This window comes from Octopus bimaculoides, chromosome 8 (genome assembly GCF_001194135.2).
Source record: "Octopus bimaculoides isolate UCB-OBI-ISO-001 chromosome 8, ASM119413v2, whole genome shotgun sequence".
Classification (NCBI taxonomy): Eukaryota; Metazoa; Mollusca; class Cephalopoda; order Octopoda; family Octopodidae; genus Octopus; species Octopus bimaculoides.
The window spans coordinates 84,284,945-84,304,843 of NC_068988.1; the positions used below are offsets into that span (position 1 = coordinate 84,284,945).

The 19,899-nt window shown below is 36.1% G+C and overlaps 1 protein-coding gene across 6 annotated transcripts in view; it reads left to right on the plus strand.

Moving 5' to 3' along the window:
- Window positions 1-19,899, plus strand: part of LOC106874006 (focal adhesion kinase 1) — a 242,624-nt gene that overhangs the window by 117,019 nt on the left and 105,706 nt on the right. For all 6 annotated transcript variants that reach the window (XM_052970233.1, XM_052970234.1, XM_052970230.1 and 3 more), the window contains exons 5-8: window positions 9,668-9,747; window positions 12,420-12,537; window positions 13,500-13,640; window positions 15,237-15,314. In XM_052970233.1, the coding sequence (XP_052826193.1) occupies window positions 9,668-9,747; window positions 12,420-12,537; window positions 13,500-13,640; window positions 15,237-15,314 (417 nt within the window). The remainder of the gene's footprint in view (window positions 1-9,667; window positions 9,748-12,419; window positions 12,538-13,499; window positions 13,641-15,236; window positions 15,315-19,899) is intronic.

A 19,899-nucleotide genomic window follows, 5' to 3' on the forward strand; every position in this document is an offset into this window, starting at 1 on the left:
ACTTTGCAGGCTGATTCTCCCAGATAGCCTGAATATTAGTTTCAAATTTTGGCACAATGACAGCAGTTTTGTGGCAGGGGCCCAAGTCATTTAAATCAACCCCAGTGCTCAACTGGTACTTATTTTATCAACCCCCAAAAGGATGAAAAGCAAAATAAACTTCAGTGGAATTTGAGCTCAGAATGTAGTGGCAGATGAAATGCTGCTAAGCATCTTGGCCAGCGTGTTAACGATTCTGCCAGTTTGCCACCTTAGATAGCCTGAATATAAAAAACACAATGCAATGGTTCTTGTGGTAAGCTTTAAACTTATGACCATGTCATAACAGTAGTTCAGTATCCTAACCTCACAATCATTGATTCACTAGAATTTGAAATGACCAGTTGTGGTCTTTATCTGCTACAGACAACATTTAAGGAATAAATAAAAGCAACATTTAGGGTATAGTCATCACAAAGAAAGAAGATAATTTGTTTTTGGATAGCTCTTCATATGGTTGATTACCAAACCTTCCCTCCTCATCAGCACACTACTACCGTAACTCACTGACTTGGTGTATCATCTCACCATTTCAACTTTCGAATATAACAAAGGTACCTACTTCTCTGAAGGAAAGCCATCTGAATAATTAGTAAGCCTTCACTCTTCTTCCAACACTAACTATCAGCCCACTAACAACTAACTTCTCTCTCTCTCTCTGTTTCTACTACAACCACCACAATTCTCCCTGTTTCACCATATTGAACCAAAGGCTGTCAGAAATCTCTACAACTAGTAGACCAGACAGTATCCACTAACCTCCTCTTCTACTACTACTAAAAACAATTAGAACTAGTGTCCACCAGATAAGCTCACTTGACAGATCTGCTTCTTATCCCATTACTATCCTCACAAAACCTCTGTGCCATACACTTTACCAAATATTTTTACCTAAAGCTTTAAAGCATTGGAAGTATCACCATTACATATTTATTACTTGAAGCTTCTTGGTGGTTACTTGACTTACTAAAAATAGCAGCTAAATTTCTCTCCTATTCTCTTGATAAAGAAGTGGATACACTGGATAAGGTAATCTTAGATACATTATTCTTCTCATAAAAGGATGAGATGTTTATGGCTGTAACAACTTAAATCACAGATCTGCTTAATCAGGTCCAATCTAGGACTGGAATATAACAACCTGCAGCTGTTTGAGCTGAATATCAAATATATTGACCCCACCAGTCTGGAAAGAGAGTGCAAAGATAATAAGGCCCTGTATTCTCCTTGAATGAGAATTAGAAAAGTCAATCTCCAACTAAGGATTTTGCTTGAAATTATTATATAACTCCTCTTCTCATGGCAAACTTAACCCCAATTAAATTTTTTTTACTCATCAAATATTTTTGACACCATCCTGAGCCTGAGTGTGAGAAATTGACTGACAGCCAACAGTGTTTGTTGGGGAAGGGCAGGTAGTTTAGTGATTTATTACACAAGATATCTTGTAGGATTGGAGAGTAGGGCATGAGGAAGAAGGGGTTACTTGTATGACTAAAAGTTTTTTCCTGGGTGAGTCATTTACAGAAAGAAAGCCTTACAAAGGTCTGACTCAGTTATCTCCCTTTGTGTGTGTACACATGTGTGTATTGTGTAATATGTATGTATGTATGTATGACTGTGCATGGATATATTACTGCCATACGTATTACCACTGCTGCTTTTCTCTCTCTCCTTGGGGTGGGGAGTAAGTACACAAGAGCAGGTGTGACTCACAAAAATATCAGCTGGTTGGTTTAATGATTAGGTCCTGTGTTGTGTGTTTTGTTTCCATATGCCTTACAGCTGAGAGTGGTTGCAAGTGGATCTGGTCACATCGTCCTTTTTTATCAGTAATAATGTACACACACTTATATTTGTACACACGTATTTGAGTGCAGACATGCACGCACTTACACACATGAACACATTTCTCATCCATTCATTCATGCTTCCATATGCACATGTTCAACATGTTTACACTTCCTCATATACATATTTTCCCTTACACAACTTGGCCATACACACATATACTTTATCCCTGTGTGTGTGTGCGCGCACACATACACACTTTCATGTATACATTTTAATTCATTCATGCGCGTAGGCACATGTTTCTACTGTCTCTCTCTGGTTCTCTCACAGATACAGTTTCTCATATATAAACACACCCTGTACCAGACCAACAGAATAGCTGTAAACTAGTTCACCAACTTCCCAGTTCATTAAATATAATTGATTTCCTACACAACATTTACACTGGGGAGAGGTACAGCATTCATGTCTTTGACTTTTATATGATGTAATAGAATGATAATTAGATGTAGATAAGTAGATAAACAAACACACATGTTTGTAGATAGATACACAGATAGGTAGGTAGATGGCTACATAGGTGAGCGAATGATGACACATAAAAATAGACACACATACACAGACAAAAACACTAACGGCTATGACTCAGTGGTCTGTGGGCACAACTTTTGAACACAGTCAACTTAGATTAATATCATTATGGCTATATTCTACCCTATTGGCTCATTATTAAGTTTATGAGCCTAATATATTTAATTACCATTCTAACATGATATTTGGAATGACTGCCATCTCAGCCATGCCTCTGATCTAAAGCAAAAAACATCAACAAACTTGTGCTTGGCTGGCTTTAACCGATCACAATAAGTTCCTTTGGTAGCTAAGCTTCCCCTCCACTTACATCATGGAAACAAGCCTCTTTCCCAGCTGCTTCAGACTGCTACTCTAAACCTCCTCTCCTCTGTCTACATTGCAGAAACAATCTTTTATTCCCAACAACCTTAGAGAGCTTCCATGGTAACTAAACTCTTTCGCTGCATTATGAAGAAGCTTTGCTTCTCGGCTATAGTGAAGATGAGTAGTATATAAGGGTTCTGGTCTAATAGCATGAGCATGTGAACTCCACGATTTGAAGAAAATGCAACCCTTCTAGAATGATATTAATCATTAGAAAATAAAGTGATTGAAGGAAGTGGATAGCACCCAAGAAAGATGCCACCGTAAGCTTCCATGTGATAGTTGTAATTAAGTTCCCCATTCTTGTATCATAGCAGCAACTGTTATTCTCAACAGCTTTAGACACTACTATGAGTCCCTTTGGTAGTTGATTCTATCCCCCTCCCTTACAGTCATGGAGAAGCCTTCTAAGGTCTAAGGAAGGTGGCTGGTCCATCTAGAATGGTGAGAACTCTGAATAAACCTCTCATCACAATGATGGCTTGGTTTTGTGAATGAAGGAAAATTCTTGATGAGGGTTGTCCACATTGATTGCAGGTTCATTGAGGTGCTGTGGACTCCAATGCAAGACAGGCAGGCCTGTCTGCGAGGAAGATTCTCTTCTGGGTTTGGTACTACTGTGTTATTGCTTTTCCTCAAACATCTCTTTCCATCAAGGTCATGCCGGCATGCATTCTCAGTTGAGAATAACTGGTGAATGGTGTCTCTCCAGGCTTTGAATTGGAAGTTCAAGTAGATCACTAGCAATGATCAATGTGAATGTCACCAAGAGATTTTTTCAGAGAGTTCTTAGATATTTTTTCTTCTTTTCTTTGGTGCCTTTCTGTTACAATGACCAGTAGGGAGTTTTCCATAGAACTCAATCTTAAACAGGCAATGATTCTTCTTACTCTGCCCAGTACAGCTTCAACTTCATCAATGTGACCTTCATGCTGGTGACTTCCATCTGCTTTAATGATTTTAATATTGATAGCAAAGTTATTTGGACAGAGAATGAGGATAGTACAAAAACAGTGATTATGGAAGTGCTCTAGGAGCCGGATATGGTAATTGGGTAACTTACAACTTAGAGCCTTATAGGAGGGTGATCAGTATACAGGCTTTATACACAATGATCGTTTGTACAATCCTTCAGTTACTTGCAGTTCCAGACCCTTCTAGTACAGTCAACTGCTCTTTGCTTTGACCAGTCTGTTATTAATATCTTTGTTGATCATGCACCTGCATCTAACAAGATGATGCACCCCAGGTAGCTCAACTGGTGGACTGTCTTCAACTCTGTTTCACTGATGGTGATGTAAAGGGAGTTGTGGGCTGGTGGAAAACTTCTGTCTTCTTCACAGTGACAAAAATTCAGCAACTTCTGTGTAACAAACACAGCACCAGTGACATAAAGCAGCTCCTGAATGGGTTTTTCTATTATCTTGGTATGGAATTGTGGTTGCCTCAAGTTGAATAGTTGCCATCAAACAGCATCAGATGTAGAGACCACTTGCCTCATTAAGGTCTTCTGTTACATGTTGAACTGGGCATTAGGCTTGCAGTATTCAGAAAAGGTTATGTCCTCATTATATGAAGGAGACTTGAACTCTCTAAGCTTCAGTAAAAGCAATTTGTCAACAAGAGCAGTAAGACTAATAAAACTGCAACTTGCTACAGACAACTTCTCTGTTACTGATGTAATGATAAAATACACACACTTCATGTTGCAAAGAGGTTCGTATTAAGAAGTGCATCCAACTGTAAAATCTATGTCACAAAACATGACTTGCACAGCTGCAAGAATTGGTGACTTTTTTTATTCTACTGTTGTGTGCCAGATGACAAATGATTACTAAGACAAATGACAAATTGCTATGAGACCTGGTTATTTCATACTAGCATGGGGAAATGAATTTGAAATATTCAGCATCTCTCTCTCTCTCTCTCAAACACATTTCTCCATTGTCATACACTAATGGTACAGGAAATCTGAATAAGTCAGATAGACAGATAACTTATTTGATTGCCAAATAGATATAACATTACAAAAGTATAATATACCTGGAGTTGCCTGTTGATAAAATGGTGGGAACGGGTTGGTATTTTTGTAGAGAAGACAAACAAAAAATTAATAACTTGTTTGTGTGTATATCCATACTCACAGTCACTCACTCTTAGAAAAGCACACATACACATCAAGGTGTAAAAATTGCTCAATCAATAATATGTATATACAGGTGTAGTCCTCCTCCACTTACTTTAACCTCTCTTCTCCTACTCCCATCTCTGATTTGATTATTATTTATTTCCCCAGTATTTCAGGGATAGTGGCTTACACAGATAAATTATACTTATAAAATTCTACCACATTATCTACATGTATGCACACATGTATATAAGTATGAACATGTAGCAAAACTACACATGTATAGTTCCATTACATTTACATACGTGCACAAACATAGCTCTGCTACACATATAAACATACATAAATCTAATAATATATATGTCTTTTACATATAAAAATGCAAACATATCCAATTATATATAGCCAAGTAGCTCTACTGAATGAATACATATACACAAATAGCATGACTACATATACATACACAGCTCTACTGCATTAGTTTAGTTTGTTTACATACCCATAACTTAGCAGTTTGGCAGAAGAGACCAATGGAATTAGTACCAAACTTTAAAAAAAAAAATTAGTACTAGAATGAATTTGTTTGAGTAAACTTTTCAAGGCAGTACCTTAGCATGCCTGAAGTCCTACAACAAAGGGAAAGATAAAAGATACATACACATCTCTACTGCATATATGTACATACTCAAATAACTCTACTACATACAGTATATATTACATATGTAGTTATACATCATAGATAGAATAGATCTCTATTACACACATACCTCTACTATTTATATACTTGTTCTACTTCAGGGAAACTGGGGATGGTAGTCATAATGTTAGTATTCAGTTTCCTCCACTCCTTTCATCTATTATTATGGCATGTACATAACATACATTTATATATGATGGATTTCTGTTGGTTTACACTGACTGAGTCACTACTTTTCCAATTATTTCAAAAGTGTAACAACTACCTACACTTGGTATGTATAAGGGGCTGAGTTGCCCACAGACACTTTAACCCTTAACATAATCCTCAGTGTGACAAGGCTGCAACCTTTGAATCATATATGAAGGGAAGTCAAGAATTATCCGCACTTTTGCCATAACATTTCTTTATTATTGTCACACTGGCTTCTGCACATGCGTGCTTATAGTTGGTACTATTGTGGTCACATGATCGAAGTTGGAGCCTGATCATGCCATTTTTCTTTGCAACTTTACAGTGTAAGCATGGCTGCTCCACAAGCAATGTGTACCAAAGAAGAACAAAGAGCAGTGATCCAATTTCTCTGGTCGGAAGTGTGTCAGGTGCTGAAATTCATCGGAAGCTTTTAGTGTAGAGGTGTGCATGAGTGGGTCAAAAAGTTTAAAAGTGGCCAGACATGCATGATGCATGAAGAGGGAGCAGGATGCCCATCACCCTCCACCACTGATGAGAAGATTGAGTAAGCTTGAGAGATGGTAATGATGAACCAGTTCACCATTGCTATCTCTCGGTCCACTGCTCTGTGTTCTTCTTTGGTGCATATTGCTAGTGAAGGAGCCATGTTTACACTGTAAAGCCAGAAAGAAAAATGGTGCCATCAGGCTTAAAGATCACTCGTGTGATCACAATAATACTAACTATAAGCACACATGCACAGAAGGCGAAAGTGCAGATAATTTGACTTCTCCTCGTTGACTGCATAAAGGTAAAGCTGCTGTTGATGAAGTCCTTCAACAAATTTCATGGTGAATTTGTTAGATAACACTGGTCAACAAAATTAAGTGTATTATACTCATTATGAATGCAAACCAACTTTTTTATAATAACTTTTCATGCTGATTTCAAAATTTCACTCCATTTGTATGCAGCATGTGTAAGTTTTTCAGTAGATACATGCAAATATTCACATATTTGTATATATGAAACCATTAATGTAATAAATAAGGACATATTATTCTTAGAAAGTAAATGAGTTTGAGTTAAAAAAACATCATTATCATTCTACAAAGAATGAATACACAAAAATGGGTCAGACTAAACAGGCAAAGTTAGAACAACAGAGTTAGAAATATTGTGATTTGGATTTCCTGCAGTGTTCCTGATCTGGTTGATCATGGTAAAGTGTGCAGTAGTAGTCAGCCAGCACACTGTCATTCCAGAAGCCTTGCTACCGTTTCTCCATAACACTAATGTCCTCCTGAAATCTTTCACTATGTTCATCAGACACTGCTCTAAGGTCATCTGTGAAGAAATCCAGATGGAAGCCCAAGAAGTGAACTTTCAGTGACATGCGACAGCCCATTGCTGAGTAACATTTCATAAGATTCTTGAAGCTATCTTTGTAGTCCATTGCCTTCTTGTTACCCCAAAAATTCTCACAGATCAAATTGAAAGCATTCCAGACAGGCAGTTCTAGTTTATCCAGTATTGTCTTGAAGTTGACATTTTTGAGTACTTCTCTAATTTGGAGTCCAACAAAGATACCCTGTTTCAACTTCGCCTGTGTGATTTTGGGAAACTTTTCTACAATATACTCAAACCCTCTGGCATTTCTCATCCCTAGCGTTTTTACAAACTGTTTCATCAGTCCAAGCTTTATGTGCCAAGATGGCAATAGGACAGTACATGGATTTACAAGAGGTTTATTCTTGACGCAGGACAGTCCTGGCTGGTATGATGTTCTTGTCTGCCAGTTTGATTCCGAATAATGTCTGTCAGTTGCCTGACTATCCCATAGACACAAGAAACAGTATTTTGTAGAACCACATTTCTCTGCTGAAAATAAGTTATATGAACACCATGCTCTAGCAGATACTTCTCCTTCAGTCTTGATGCCAAAAGTTCTGCTTTATCTTTTGAGAGGGGTAGGTCTCTGACAAGGTCATTCACTTCAGCTTGGGAAAATTTCTGAGTTTCAAAGCTATCGTCATCAGCCACATAATCTTCCTCAGCAGCACTATCGTGACAGTCAGCATCATCATCTGATGCTTCAACACCATGATCTGGTGAAACTGGAATTGGCAGACTTCCATTGTGAGGCACAGGCCTCATTGCAGAATCCAAATTGAGATACACAATTTTGTGTTTATTCTTCATAGAAAATCCTGTGACATTTACTTTGCAAAAATAAGTCATCAAAATGGTCTTTCAGCTCCTTCCATATCATTGGAATGGCAAAAGGCATGGACTTCTTATTGAACCAGTCACATAAGCCATTTGAGCAAGCTGAGCAGATAAAATGTGGCGCCCATAACTTGTCCTGATCTCCAAGAAACAGTCAATGTATAGCTTATAAGTCTTGATCTCTGGTGGTGTTGTATGTTTTTGAGCTTTCACAAATTGTCCACAGACATAAAAAAAACACATCAGGATGATTTCTACACTATCTTAACATTGTTAACACTGTAAAACAAATAAAGAAATAGATACAAACGGTTATACTTATATTGAATTTGAGATGATGAAATACCTATTTCATCAGACAAAACCTGATTGGTTAATTTAAGATGATGGAATATTGCAGCAATGAATAATGTAGTTTATTTTAAAGGTATGTTTCCATGATGTAAATGAAATACATGCATACATGTCATTAATTGGAATTTCTATATAATGCATGAGTTAAGACCAAAACACTTTCTCATTTTGAAAACTGTACTTGATGTCAAAAAACTAATTGTATATTTGAAATCAGCATTAAAAACTTAGAGCAAATTTTGTCCAACTCCTGCAAGCATACAAAAGTGAATATTAAAACAATGATGATGACATAAATTACAAGAAAACTTAGAAATTATTTTTTCTTGTAAAATTCTTCCTGTTTTGGAAAGATCTAGAAAAAAGGATAATAGGAATCTATTTGTTAAGAATGTAATTAATTTGAAGAACTGAACGTATACTCAAAGTATACTTTTAAGCATAATGTCTGTGACGTTAAGGAAGTAAACTACTGACCAACCACACAGTCATATGTTCAGACCTCATCTGGGCAAGTCATTGTGTTGTACTCTTGAGCAAGAGCTTCAGTTAACCTTATTGGACTTGGACAAAATAAGGAAAGATATGGGCATAAGTAAATCCAAAGACCCTGTTTTTTTGTAACATGACAATTATAATAATAATTTCTGTTACAAAGCCACAAGGTGTTATTAATTAAAATTACTCTAATATTGGAAAGGTATGTATTTTATTGATCCTGGAGGGAAGACAATGTCTAACATGGCAGGATAAACTAAAATACCATAAGGCTTAGCTGATAACTGTTTGATATTTATTAATTTCATTCATCATCATCATCATCATCATCGTTTAACGTCCGCTTTCCATGCTAGCATGGGTTGGACGATTTGACTGAGGACTGGTGAAACCGGATGGCAACACCAGCTTCCAATCTGATTTGGTAGTTTCTACAGCTGGATGCCCTTCTTAATGCCAACCACTCAGAGAGTGTAGTGGGTGCTTTTACGTGTCACCCGCACGAAGGCCAGTCTAGCTTTGTGTTGACTCAAACCACTTGATCCCTTGGTTAGTGTCTGACAGCATGTTGACTCGAGTCAGTAATTGGTAATATGTTGACTCAAACCAATTGATTTCTTGGTCAGTATCTGCCATCATATTGACTCGAGCCAGTTGATCTCTTGGTCACTGTTTTGCATTATGTTGACTCAAGCAAATTGATTTTTTGATCAGTATCTAGTGTTATGTTAATAAAGTCAATAGTGATTGTGTTGGTTGAGTGAACTGTTTAAAATATCTGTTATTTAACTTTACAGGTTCGGAATGACTACATGCTCGATGTGGCAGAACATGTTGACCATGATGTTGCTATTCGACTTGGTTGTATTGAAATGAGGTAAGAGCTCAATAAACTATTTTTTCATCTTATATGCATCTCTCCATTTGATATGCTTCTATAACAAAGCTCAAGGTAATTGAGTGATTTACTGAACATTGGCCGATCTGCTACTCTGAGCCATGCAGAATTTTTGCTTTGTTCATTGGAATTATGTCATTTCTTCTCAAATGACCAGATTTGTATAATTTTCAGTCTCAAATTTTACATTATTGTAAAAAATAATTAAAAAAAAAAAAAGGAATATTCAAAATAGTGCTCACTCAAACTACCAGAAACAGCTGTCTATTCTCCTTCAAATCTCACTCCCAACATCTACTCGTAAATAAAAGCATACATTGAAAAATGTCAGGTTGTTATGTATGAAATGTCTCTTCTTTTCTTGCATCATGATAAATGATACTAATTATTTTATAGATTCAATTCAAATAACATCAGTTATTTTTATTGGACATTATTTCACTCCTATCAGCAGTAGTGCCTACCCAGGAACTAATTTTCAAGTATGAATTTAAATTAGAGCACAGCACTGCTGAAACAACTGTTAACATCAACACATTATTTAGAGAAAACTTTAGCCATGTAAATTGTTCAGCATTGGTTTAGTGGGCTTTAACTTGTAAATAATACTAGTAGTAGTAGTAGTAGTAGTAGTAGTAGTAGTGGTGGTTTCAACTTGGGATCAAGTCCAGCAATTTTAGAGGAGGGGTAAGTTGATTACACCAACTGGTACTTATTTTATTAACCCCAAAAGGATGAAAGGCAAACTTGACCTTGGTGGAATTTGAACTCAGAATGTAAAGATGGATGAAATGCTGCTAAGCATTTTACCCAATGTGCTAACGATATTCTAGCTCACTGCATATCATATGGAGAGATGTATATAAGATGAAAAAATAGTTTATTGATGATGGTGATGGTGATGATGAATTTCATGGGAGACCCAAACCTGTTCTTAATGAAGAAAACTTATTGAGGACAGTGGGAAAATCAAGAACAAAGGTTTAAGCTCTTGCTAAAGATTTTGGCCCTTCCATAGAGACCATATCATGTCAGCTCAGGGACCTACTTTTGAAATGCATCATAACATGTGGCAAAAAGTGGGATCTTACAATAGAAAGAGGTCTAGATGAGACTGAAAAGCTAGGTTTACAGCATTGTCACAGTTTTGTAGAAGTGTGAAGGAATTAGCCTTTTTATTTTAAACCTGGGGAAACAACAACTCATATTGTTAAGAGATTACTGAAATTCATTCACTATTATCCTTCAGGCTATCTACATTGGTTATCAAACATGGTTCTGATATTGCTCCATGATAATGCCAGACTCTACACTTCTCAAACAGTGTTTAAGCTTAGAGTTTTAGTGTCAAATATTGTTAGCTACCTTTATAATATATAATAAAAGATTCAGTCATATGAAAGCTATAATTAGTGTTTTTAATGAATTTGTAACTGTTGAATGTAAGGAGATGTGTTATCACAGGATTATTGGAAAATGGTTATTGTTCAAAATTTAAGGCATTTTTTTTTTATTCATTCTACTTCTCATAAAAATGAATTTTATGTATAATAACCTACTAATCCTTTGTTATTTAAAAAAAAAATGAGGTGGTCATGACTGGAATACCTTGGATGACAGTTTTGTTTGATCGGTGTTCAGGTGTGACCTAAGGCTAAACAGTAGCAGTAGTGTTGAGAACCTTGAAAATATTTCTCATTTCATGCATTTTAAAAATATCTTTTCAAGTAATTTCCATTGTTTTAAATATCTGCTCTTGTAATATTTAGTATCGTCATCAATGCTTTTCTTACTGGTATGGGTTGGATGTATCTTCACAGCCCAATTCTGTTCTTATTCTGAGTTACTGTCCTCTTGGTCAGGTTGAGAACCAGGTCTTGCTCACACATTCCAGTTTTGATATGTACAGAGAGAACTGGGTGCATTTTAACATGACACCAATGCTAGAGAAGTTGTCCTGTCTCTGGTAAGGCTAAAGTGTCCTCTCGGCTCTTAAAGTGTACTGTGCACATTGTGTATGTGTGTGTGTGTGTATATATATATATATATATATATATATATATATATATATATATATATATATATATATATATATATATTGACTTCCTGTGATGGGAAGAGGTTGCAAATGATTGCCCACACTGGAGGCAAATACTGCGAAAGGGAATAAAGAGAGTGGAAGAAAAACAGGTACTTACTATCAAAGGGAAGCACACTCGATGGAAGGAAAAATCATCAGCACCAGCAAAGAGCTCCTTCAAATGCAGTCACTGTATGCATAACTTACACTCCCATGTGAGCCTGCACCACTATCAGCAGCTGACACGATTTCTTTGGGCACAGATCCATGGCCTCTCAAGACTGACAGATGCCTACTACTATATATATATATATATTTGTATTTATGTGTTTCAGCCAAGTGGCTGCGGTCATGCTGGTGCACCACTGTATATATATATGGATATGGATATATACACACATTTAAGCAAGTGGATACAAAGGAGGTTTGTTGACAAGAAAAGTATCTGGCTGTAGAAAATCTGCCTTGATAAACTATTTTTCTTTGCAAGTAAGATAAAACAGGTGTTAAAAATTGTGATGATGATGAAAAGAATGTCTTCTAAATATATTTAAATATTGTCATATTGTAGGCATTTCTTCAAAGACATGCCCCAGGCTGCTCTAGACAAGAAATCAAATTTTGAGTTTCTAGAAAAGGAAGTTGGAATTAGGCGATTTATACCACGGAATATTATTGAATCCACAAAGGTAAATAATCCAAGCTTCTTAACTCTTATAAATGCATTAAGTATAAGGTGTGTGTGTGTGTGTGTGTGTGTGTGTCATGATACATAGTAACAAGGCATGGAATCTGTAAGGTATATGTGATGGGACATGGTGTATATGTATGTATGTGATGGGGCATGGTGATGAGACCTTGAATATGTGTAAGGTGTATATAATGTGAGACATGAAAAATGTGTAAATATATAAAAATATATAAAAAAAGCACCCCATATAACCCCTTATAGCTTTTTTATTTTTTGAGAGTTTAAGAAAACTTTTGCGAATTTGTCTTCTACATGCAGAATTCATACGATTATTGGAAAGTTGGGTAGGGAATGTGGCTTAAAGGTAATTTAGCTGTTGACTTTGGCACATCCCATGACTGCCTGATAGTTTCCTCATTTCTTTGTCACCCTGGCAAGTATTGATTTTTTTTTTTTTTTTTTTTCAATATTTTTCTCCCCATAAACACATTTAAAGGAATGATGCTGTACCCAAGGGTAGTTCATTGCTAGGATTTAAACAAAATATTCAGACTGTCCATATTTTAAACTCTGATTTAAAAAAAAAAAATTCGAAAAAGAATGGAAATTTTAGGGTTTTGGGGTGGGGGTAAAAATGTTTTTCTCATGATTGTATGAATTCCCATGTATAGAAAACAAATTCACAAAAATTTTCTGAAAATTACTAAAATTAAAAATGTTACAAGGGGTTACATGGAGTGCTTAAACCAAAATTTTACCAAAAATATAAACACAAGCACATGTATATGCATACACATCAAAACACCACACATGTTCATACATGCATACATTCTTAGATGGTACTCACTTTATTATGGTGATTGTGTTTAAATTTAGTATTTAAAAATGTATATTTTTCTGTTTTAAGTTTTTAAATGAATATATTAATTATTTTGATTTTTTTTCAATTTATTCTTTCAGCCTAAAAACTTACGAAGATTAATTCAAAATCGTTTTAAGACTTATTCGTCGTTGAGTGAAACTGAATGTGTTTTTAAATTCTTTGAAACTTTGTCTACTGTTACCAAATTCAACCAAGAGCGCTTTAAATGTGCCTTAGGAGTAAGTGTTCTCCAAAATTTAGACACTAGAATTTATACAATTCCCCAAAATTGTTTTGTTTTCTTTAACCCTTTTGATATCAAACCACCTGAGACTGCCCCTGGTTCTAAAATACAAACTTCCTGTTTAAAAGGTACCATTTACCTTGCTGTATGTAGTATTACATAGAGGTACTTCTAGCTATAAAATGATACCATTTGGAAGTACTGTTCAACTAACTATAATTAAAAACCATGCAAGGTATCATTCATCTTTCTGAATTGTGCTATGTGGTGGTCTTGTTGACTTAGCTGAAAATAGATACCATGCTTGTTGAAGGCAAATAACCAGAGACCACTGCCAAGATCCATTTCACAACAAGATAATGTTTTAAATATGTAGATAATGGGGTTGTGTGGGTGTGTGTCAGCCATCATTTTAACCTGTTTTCTTCCATGCTTTCATGCATCAAAGGGAATTCATTGAGACAGGTCTTTTGTGGCGAGATATCCTTCCTGTTGCCACCCATTACTTATTCCCATGTAGAGTATTATTTTACCATGGTTAAATGTGTTTGCCTGGTGCACGCGCACACACACACACACACAGTCTTTCAGTTTCTTTCTACCAGAGCAACTCACAAGGTTATGGTTAGCCCAAAGCTATAGTAGAAGACTATAGGTGCCATGCAGTGGTACTGAACTTGAAACCAGAAAGCAAAATACTCAACTACACACCCATTCCTGTGGTTCAGCTGGGAAATTGGCCTATGTTGGAGGCTTTGTCTACTCGGAACTTAACCACCTCCATATGATGTTTGCTCTTTCCCTCTGTCACAAAACATGCATACTCCTACTCTTCTACTGGTTTCACTTATTTGTCTGTAGTCATGCTGTAGTGCTGCCTTCACAAGTTTTAGTAGATCATGTTGACTCCAGGATATCAGTCTGCTACTTATTTTATTAATCTACCTGTTGACCTTCTAATTTATGTCACACACACACACACACACACACACAAAACAAGTTTTTATGGTTTCAGTCTATCATATTCTAGGTCATTTGTCCCTCCTCCCACACACATGCTGTAAACCTCTAACTTGGAGTGCGGAAAAACATATCTATTATTATACTGCATTTTTCCACATTATAATAATGTGGAAAAACACCCCAATTGTTATGATGATGCACCTTCACTTCCTAGTTGGGTTGTGTAATGTTATGTTGATAGTCTATTGTCAGACACTTAACCCTCTTTGATATCAGCCTACCTGATACCATCCTTGGTTCTGTGATATAACTTTCTGTTCTAAAGTGTTTTAAAACATCCCCTCAAAATTCTGTGTTAATATATGTTCCAAACACTAGCTAAATAATGACAAAGTTAATTTGCAAAATTCCTTTATCATTTTAAAATTGATTAAAACAAAAGCAGCGTATTTCAATAGATGTATGGGAACCATAAGGTTAAACAGTGTTGGAAACAAAATTTTCAATGTTGCTTGAAGAATCTGAATTGGTAGCTGGGTGGAGATAGATAAAATAGTTTCCTGAAACACAATTGACCAACTGATAGTTTTGCCTGTTTTTAATCTTTGATTCAATATTTTCTTTACAGTATGGCTGGAGCATTTCTGTAGATTTGGTGGTTGGACCAGATGTTGGCATCAGTTATCTCACAGAAAAAGCTTCCACGGTATGTAGGATTTCTTTTTGTCCTTTTGTTTTTCTCTGCTTGTCTTCTTTTGACCTGTAACAATGCACTGTGAACAACAGACTTATTTCAAGGTAACAATACTTGACTACATCTTCAACTAACCATGAAACATTTTGGCTTGTTAATTCTTCACATAGACTTCACCCCTTTCAGAGATGATCACAAAACATGGCCTGGAGTCTTCACTAGATAAAATTAAGGTCTATTGCTTCTGTCACAAATGACATAATTTCTCATGCTGGCACAAGGTAGATGATGATGATAATTGTTTCTTATATAGGCACTAGGCAGAAGATGATAATGATGATGATACTACTACTACTACTACTACTACTACTACTACTACTGATAATGATAATGATAATAATAATAATTGCTTCTAATACAAGCACAAAACTTGAAATTTTCAGAGATGTTTATTGATTACATTGACCACAGTACTTTATGTTGTTATTAAAGTGGTGAGCTGGCAGAATCATGAGCATGCCAGATAAAATGCTTAACAACGTATCTTCCAGCTCTTTATGTTCTGAGTACAAATGCTGCTGAGGTCACTGCCCTCCTTTCAAGGTCGATAAAATACAATACTAGTCAAGTACTTTGTTTGTCTTTTGATTGTTTGCTTGGTGCAGAGGTTTCAGGCTGTTTTTCAAGTCAAACTCTTAACTCCAAGCACCCAATGAAGCAGGCGGCCTGTGGTGGGTCAGCACCTTATTAACAGGGGGCTGCCCAGCTTGAGGTGGGCAGTAGCTAACCAATGGGACACGAGGGTCCCTCCCACCGTCAGAGGTAACCTGTAGCGCCCATATCCTACGCCAATCAGAATGGACTTATCGCTTGTGATTGCTACCTCCCATGTTTTTTCTGCCACTTTTTACAGCAGCACTGAAGTGTCCTCTCCAGTTTTGCGCAGGCCTGGGCTAAATATAAGAAAGTACTGGGGTTGATATAATCAAGTTGCCCCTTCCTCTTAAAATTACTGGCCTTGTGCCAAACTTTGAAATTATTATTATTATTAGTAGTAGTAGTTGTATTGGTGAGATGGCAAGCTGACAGAATTGTTAGCACACCAGGTGAAATGTTTTGCAGCATTTCATCTGTCTCTATGTTCTAAGTTCAAATTCCACCGAGGTCAACTTAGCCTTTCATTGTTTTGGAGCTGATAAAATAGATACCAGTTGAGTACTAGAGTCAATGTTATTGACTTACCTCTCCCCACAACTCGCAAAATTACTGGCCATCTGTCAAAATTTGAAATCATTATTATTGTTCTTGTTGTTAAGACAGTGAACTGGCAGAATCATTAGAACATTGGAAAAAATACCTTGCAGTATTTATTTCTGCTTTTTATGTTAACTTTGCCTTTCATCCACTCAGTCGATAAAATAAACTACCAGTCAAGGTTGATGATATCAGCCTCCACCTCCTCTCTTAAATCAAAAACCATTATTATTGTTGTTATTGTTGTAATAAATTGCTAGTGTACGAGATGACCTCTCATGATGGTGGAGGACACAAGTGTTAGTGTTCAGAGGAAAGTGTAATTGCTTACTTTGACACTAGTCCATGACTAGCATTTATTTCACTATAAAGCTGGCATTAACCTTCACAGGAACAAGAGCAACAATGGTGATACTACTATTACTACTACTACATTTACTACTATCAATAATAATGATATGATAATGTTGATGATGTAATAGTTCAATTGAACTGGTGTCCATAGTATATGGTTGAAGTGCTGTTAAGGATTTCTAAATAAATGTAGAACAAACAAGTAGCAGGATATTTGTAATGTGATATGACATAGATAAACCTTGTTTGGCATTTAGGGAATGTTAATGTTATTGTTGGTGGTGGTGGTGGTGGTGGTGGTAATGTGTTTAAAATTACAATGAACCAGTTTGTCTATCTCAGTTCCTTTGTGAACTTGTTTATACACATGTACATATCACCATCCTTTGGCACACACATACACAGAAACAGATAAAACCAGCATCATTGTTGTGTAAATTTTTTTTTTTTTATGGTTGAATAATGCCCTTCCTATCACCCACCACATTCCACCATGATATGTATATATGTATTATAGTACAAAAGGTGTAGGCATGGCCATGTGTTCAAGAAACTCATTTTGGACCCTCTGTGTCGACACTGTTTGCTGGTGTCCTCTACTATAGCCATGAGTTGACCAAAATTTGTGAAGGAGATTGGTAGATGGAAGCTGAAGACGTGTGTAGAGAGATATATAAGTATGCATATGTGTGAGTATGTATTGGCTTGTATATTCTGTTTTTGGCATGCACATGCTAATTGTAAACAATTATTTGATTATGGTCTTCTGCAAAAGCATGTCCAGCCATTTGATCTGTTTGATGTTCAAAGGGAAATATTGCCTTACTATGAGATAGAAGGTTGATGGCAAGAAGAGCATCCTGCTACAGAAAAATCTGCTGCATCAAAGTTTCATCTGAGCCTTCTAAACATAGAAAAGGGAATGTGAAAACAATGATGATATAAGACATACAAATACATATTACATTTTTATGCATGTATGTATGTGGTTTTTTTTTTTTTTTAATAATGGAAAAGATAGACAAATTGACAAAATACATTGCAGTATTTACCTTCAGGTTTTACGTTCAGAGTTCATATCCCATTAATAATTGGCTGCATTTCTCATCACTTCAAGGGATCAGTATACATAAGTACCAGCAATATACTAGGGTGTCAATTTCAGTTGTGCTTTCCTCTTGTATTGAATCAATAAAAATTATTGTGTCTGTTTATGAGCAAGAATGGCTGTGAAGCTAACATGATGGGCTACTTAGCACGTGATGGAGAGTTTGGGATGAGAAAGACACGGCTCTGTGGTAAGAAGTTTGCTTTCCAACCACATGGTTCCAGGTTCAGTCTCGGCACTTCGGGCAAGTGTCTTTTATTATAGCCCAGGCTAACCAAAGTCTTGTGAAAGAAGTGTGTGTGTCTGTCTTTGTGTTTGTTCTCCACCACCCCCTTGACAACTACTTTGTTTGTTTATGTCTCTAACTTTGCAATTCAGCAAAAGAAACTACTTACAGCTTAAGAGTAAGTACTAAGTTCGATTAAAATCCGTCAAGGTGGTGCCTCTTCATAGCTGCAGCCCAGCGACTGAAGCAAATGAAAGATAAAAAGATTGTGACAGTTAAGCTGCACCCCAGGGCCTGTACATTCCACATGATTGTGTAGAAAATGACTGTTGACATCCAGATATAAATGCTTTTACTACAACTCTGTGACTAAATACTGAAATTTGTATAAAGACCTCATAAAGTAATACCTCCTTTTCTGTATAAGACAATAGGGTATGATTTGAAGGTGATTTGACTACTATTTCTAACCAGTTAAACTACTTAGACTCCCTTAATGGTTCATATGTTATTCTTGCTTAACCCCAAGTGAGCCCAAATTCAGTAGACTTATGGTCAAAATTGTTCCACTTGTGACTATGTTGTCTTTTATTCAAACAATATATTTAGGACTACACCATCTAATGTGTTTTTTGTTAGTTTTTTTTTTTTCTAAGATGCCAGGTATGAATTGAGGGAGATTTAGTTGCTATGTCTAGCATGTTGAGTAAGTGTGTGGAAGTATCTAGATGGTTTGGTTTAAATGCTATTCTTAGCATGGTTGTATTACTGAAGACTGTGTTTACATTCACTTGTCTAACTAAGTTCCAGGCTATAACATCTGTTAATTCTCTACCTTCAAGCCATTCTGTAATTGTTGCAGCATGAAAAGGAATTTTATTTTTCTCTTCATGTCAAAACACAGCAGTCATTGCAAGTGAGAGATGTCAACTGTTTAGTATAACTGACCAAGAACTAAACATTATTGTATGTCGTCTTGAAAGGTCATTTCAAACTATGTCTGCTGGCATATTGATGTTTCAGAAGAATTATAACAATCCTCAACTATGACATTAGCCGATAAAATACATTTTTACGATCTTACTTTATTTCTCTCTCTCCTTCCCTAGCTCTCCATTGATTTAAAAGTCCAGTTGAAAACAGTAATAAAAGATCTATTGCACTCTAAATACTACAGCATTTCAAGCACTACAAGCTAGATAGACTAACTGGAAAAGTGAAACTTTCTCCATAATTATTTTACAGAAACCAAAACTATTCACTCAATGTCAACTACAATCCTCATCTACCCCACCCCCAACCAGAAGCCATCCATCCCTCCACTCACCCACCCACCCACCAAAGTGTTTATTTATCCCAATACTTAGCCATTAAACAAGTGGCTGTTAAAGCCATTAAGTCTAAACACCATTGAATCTTGCAGCACTATTATTCAATCATTTCCTCACCATTTTGCCCTAAAATAAAGACCACTTTATTATGACAAATATCAAACCAATTTGAAACTACAAATTGGTGAGAATTCCCTGTCTAAAAGATTTCATAATTATTCTACAAAAACAAACAATATTCATATGATATGGTTCTTCATAAGTTCTCTCTCTCTTTCTCTCTCTCTCTCATATATGTATATATATATATATATATATATATAT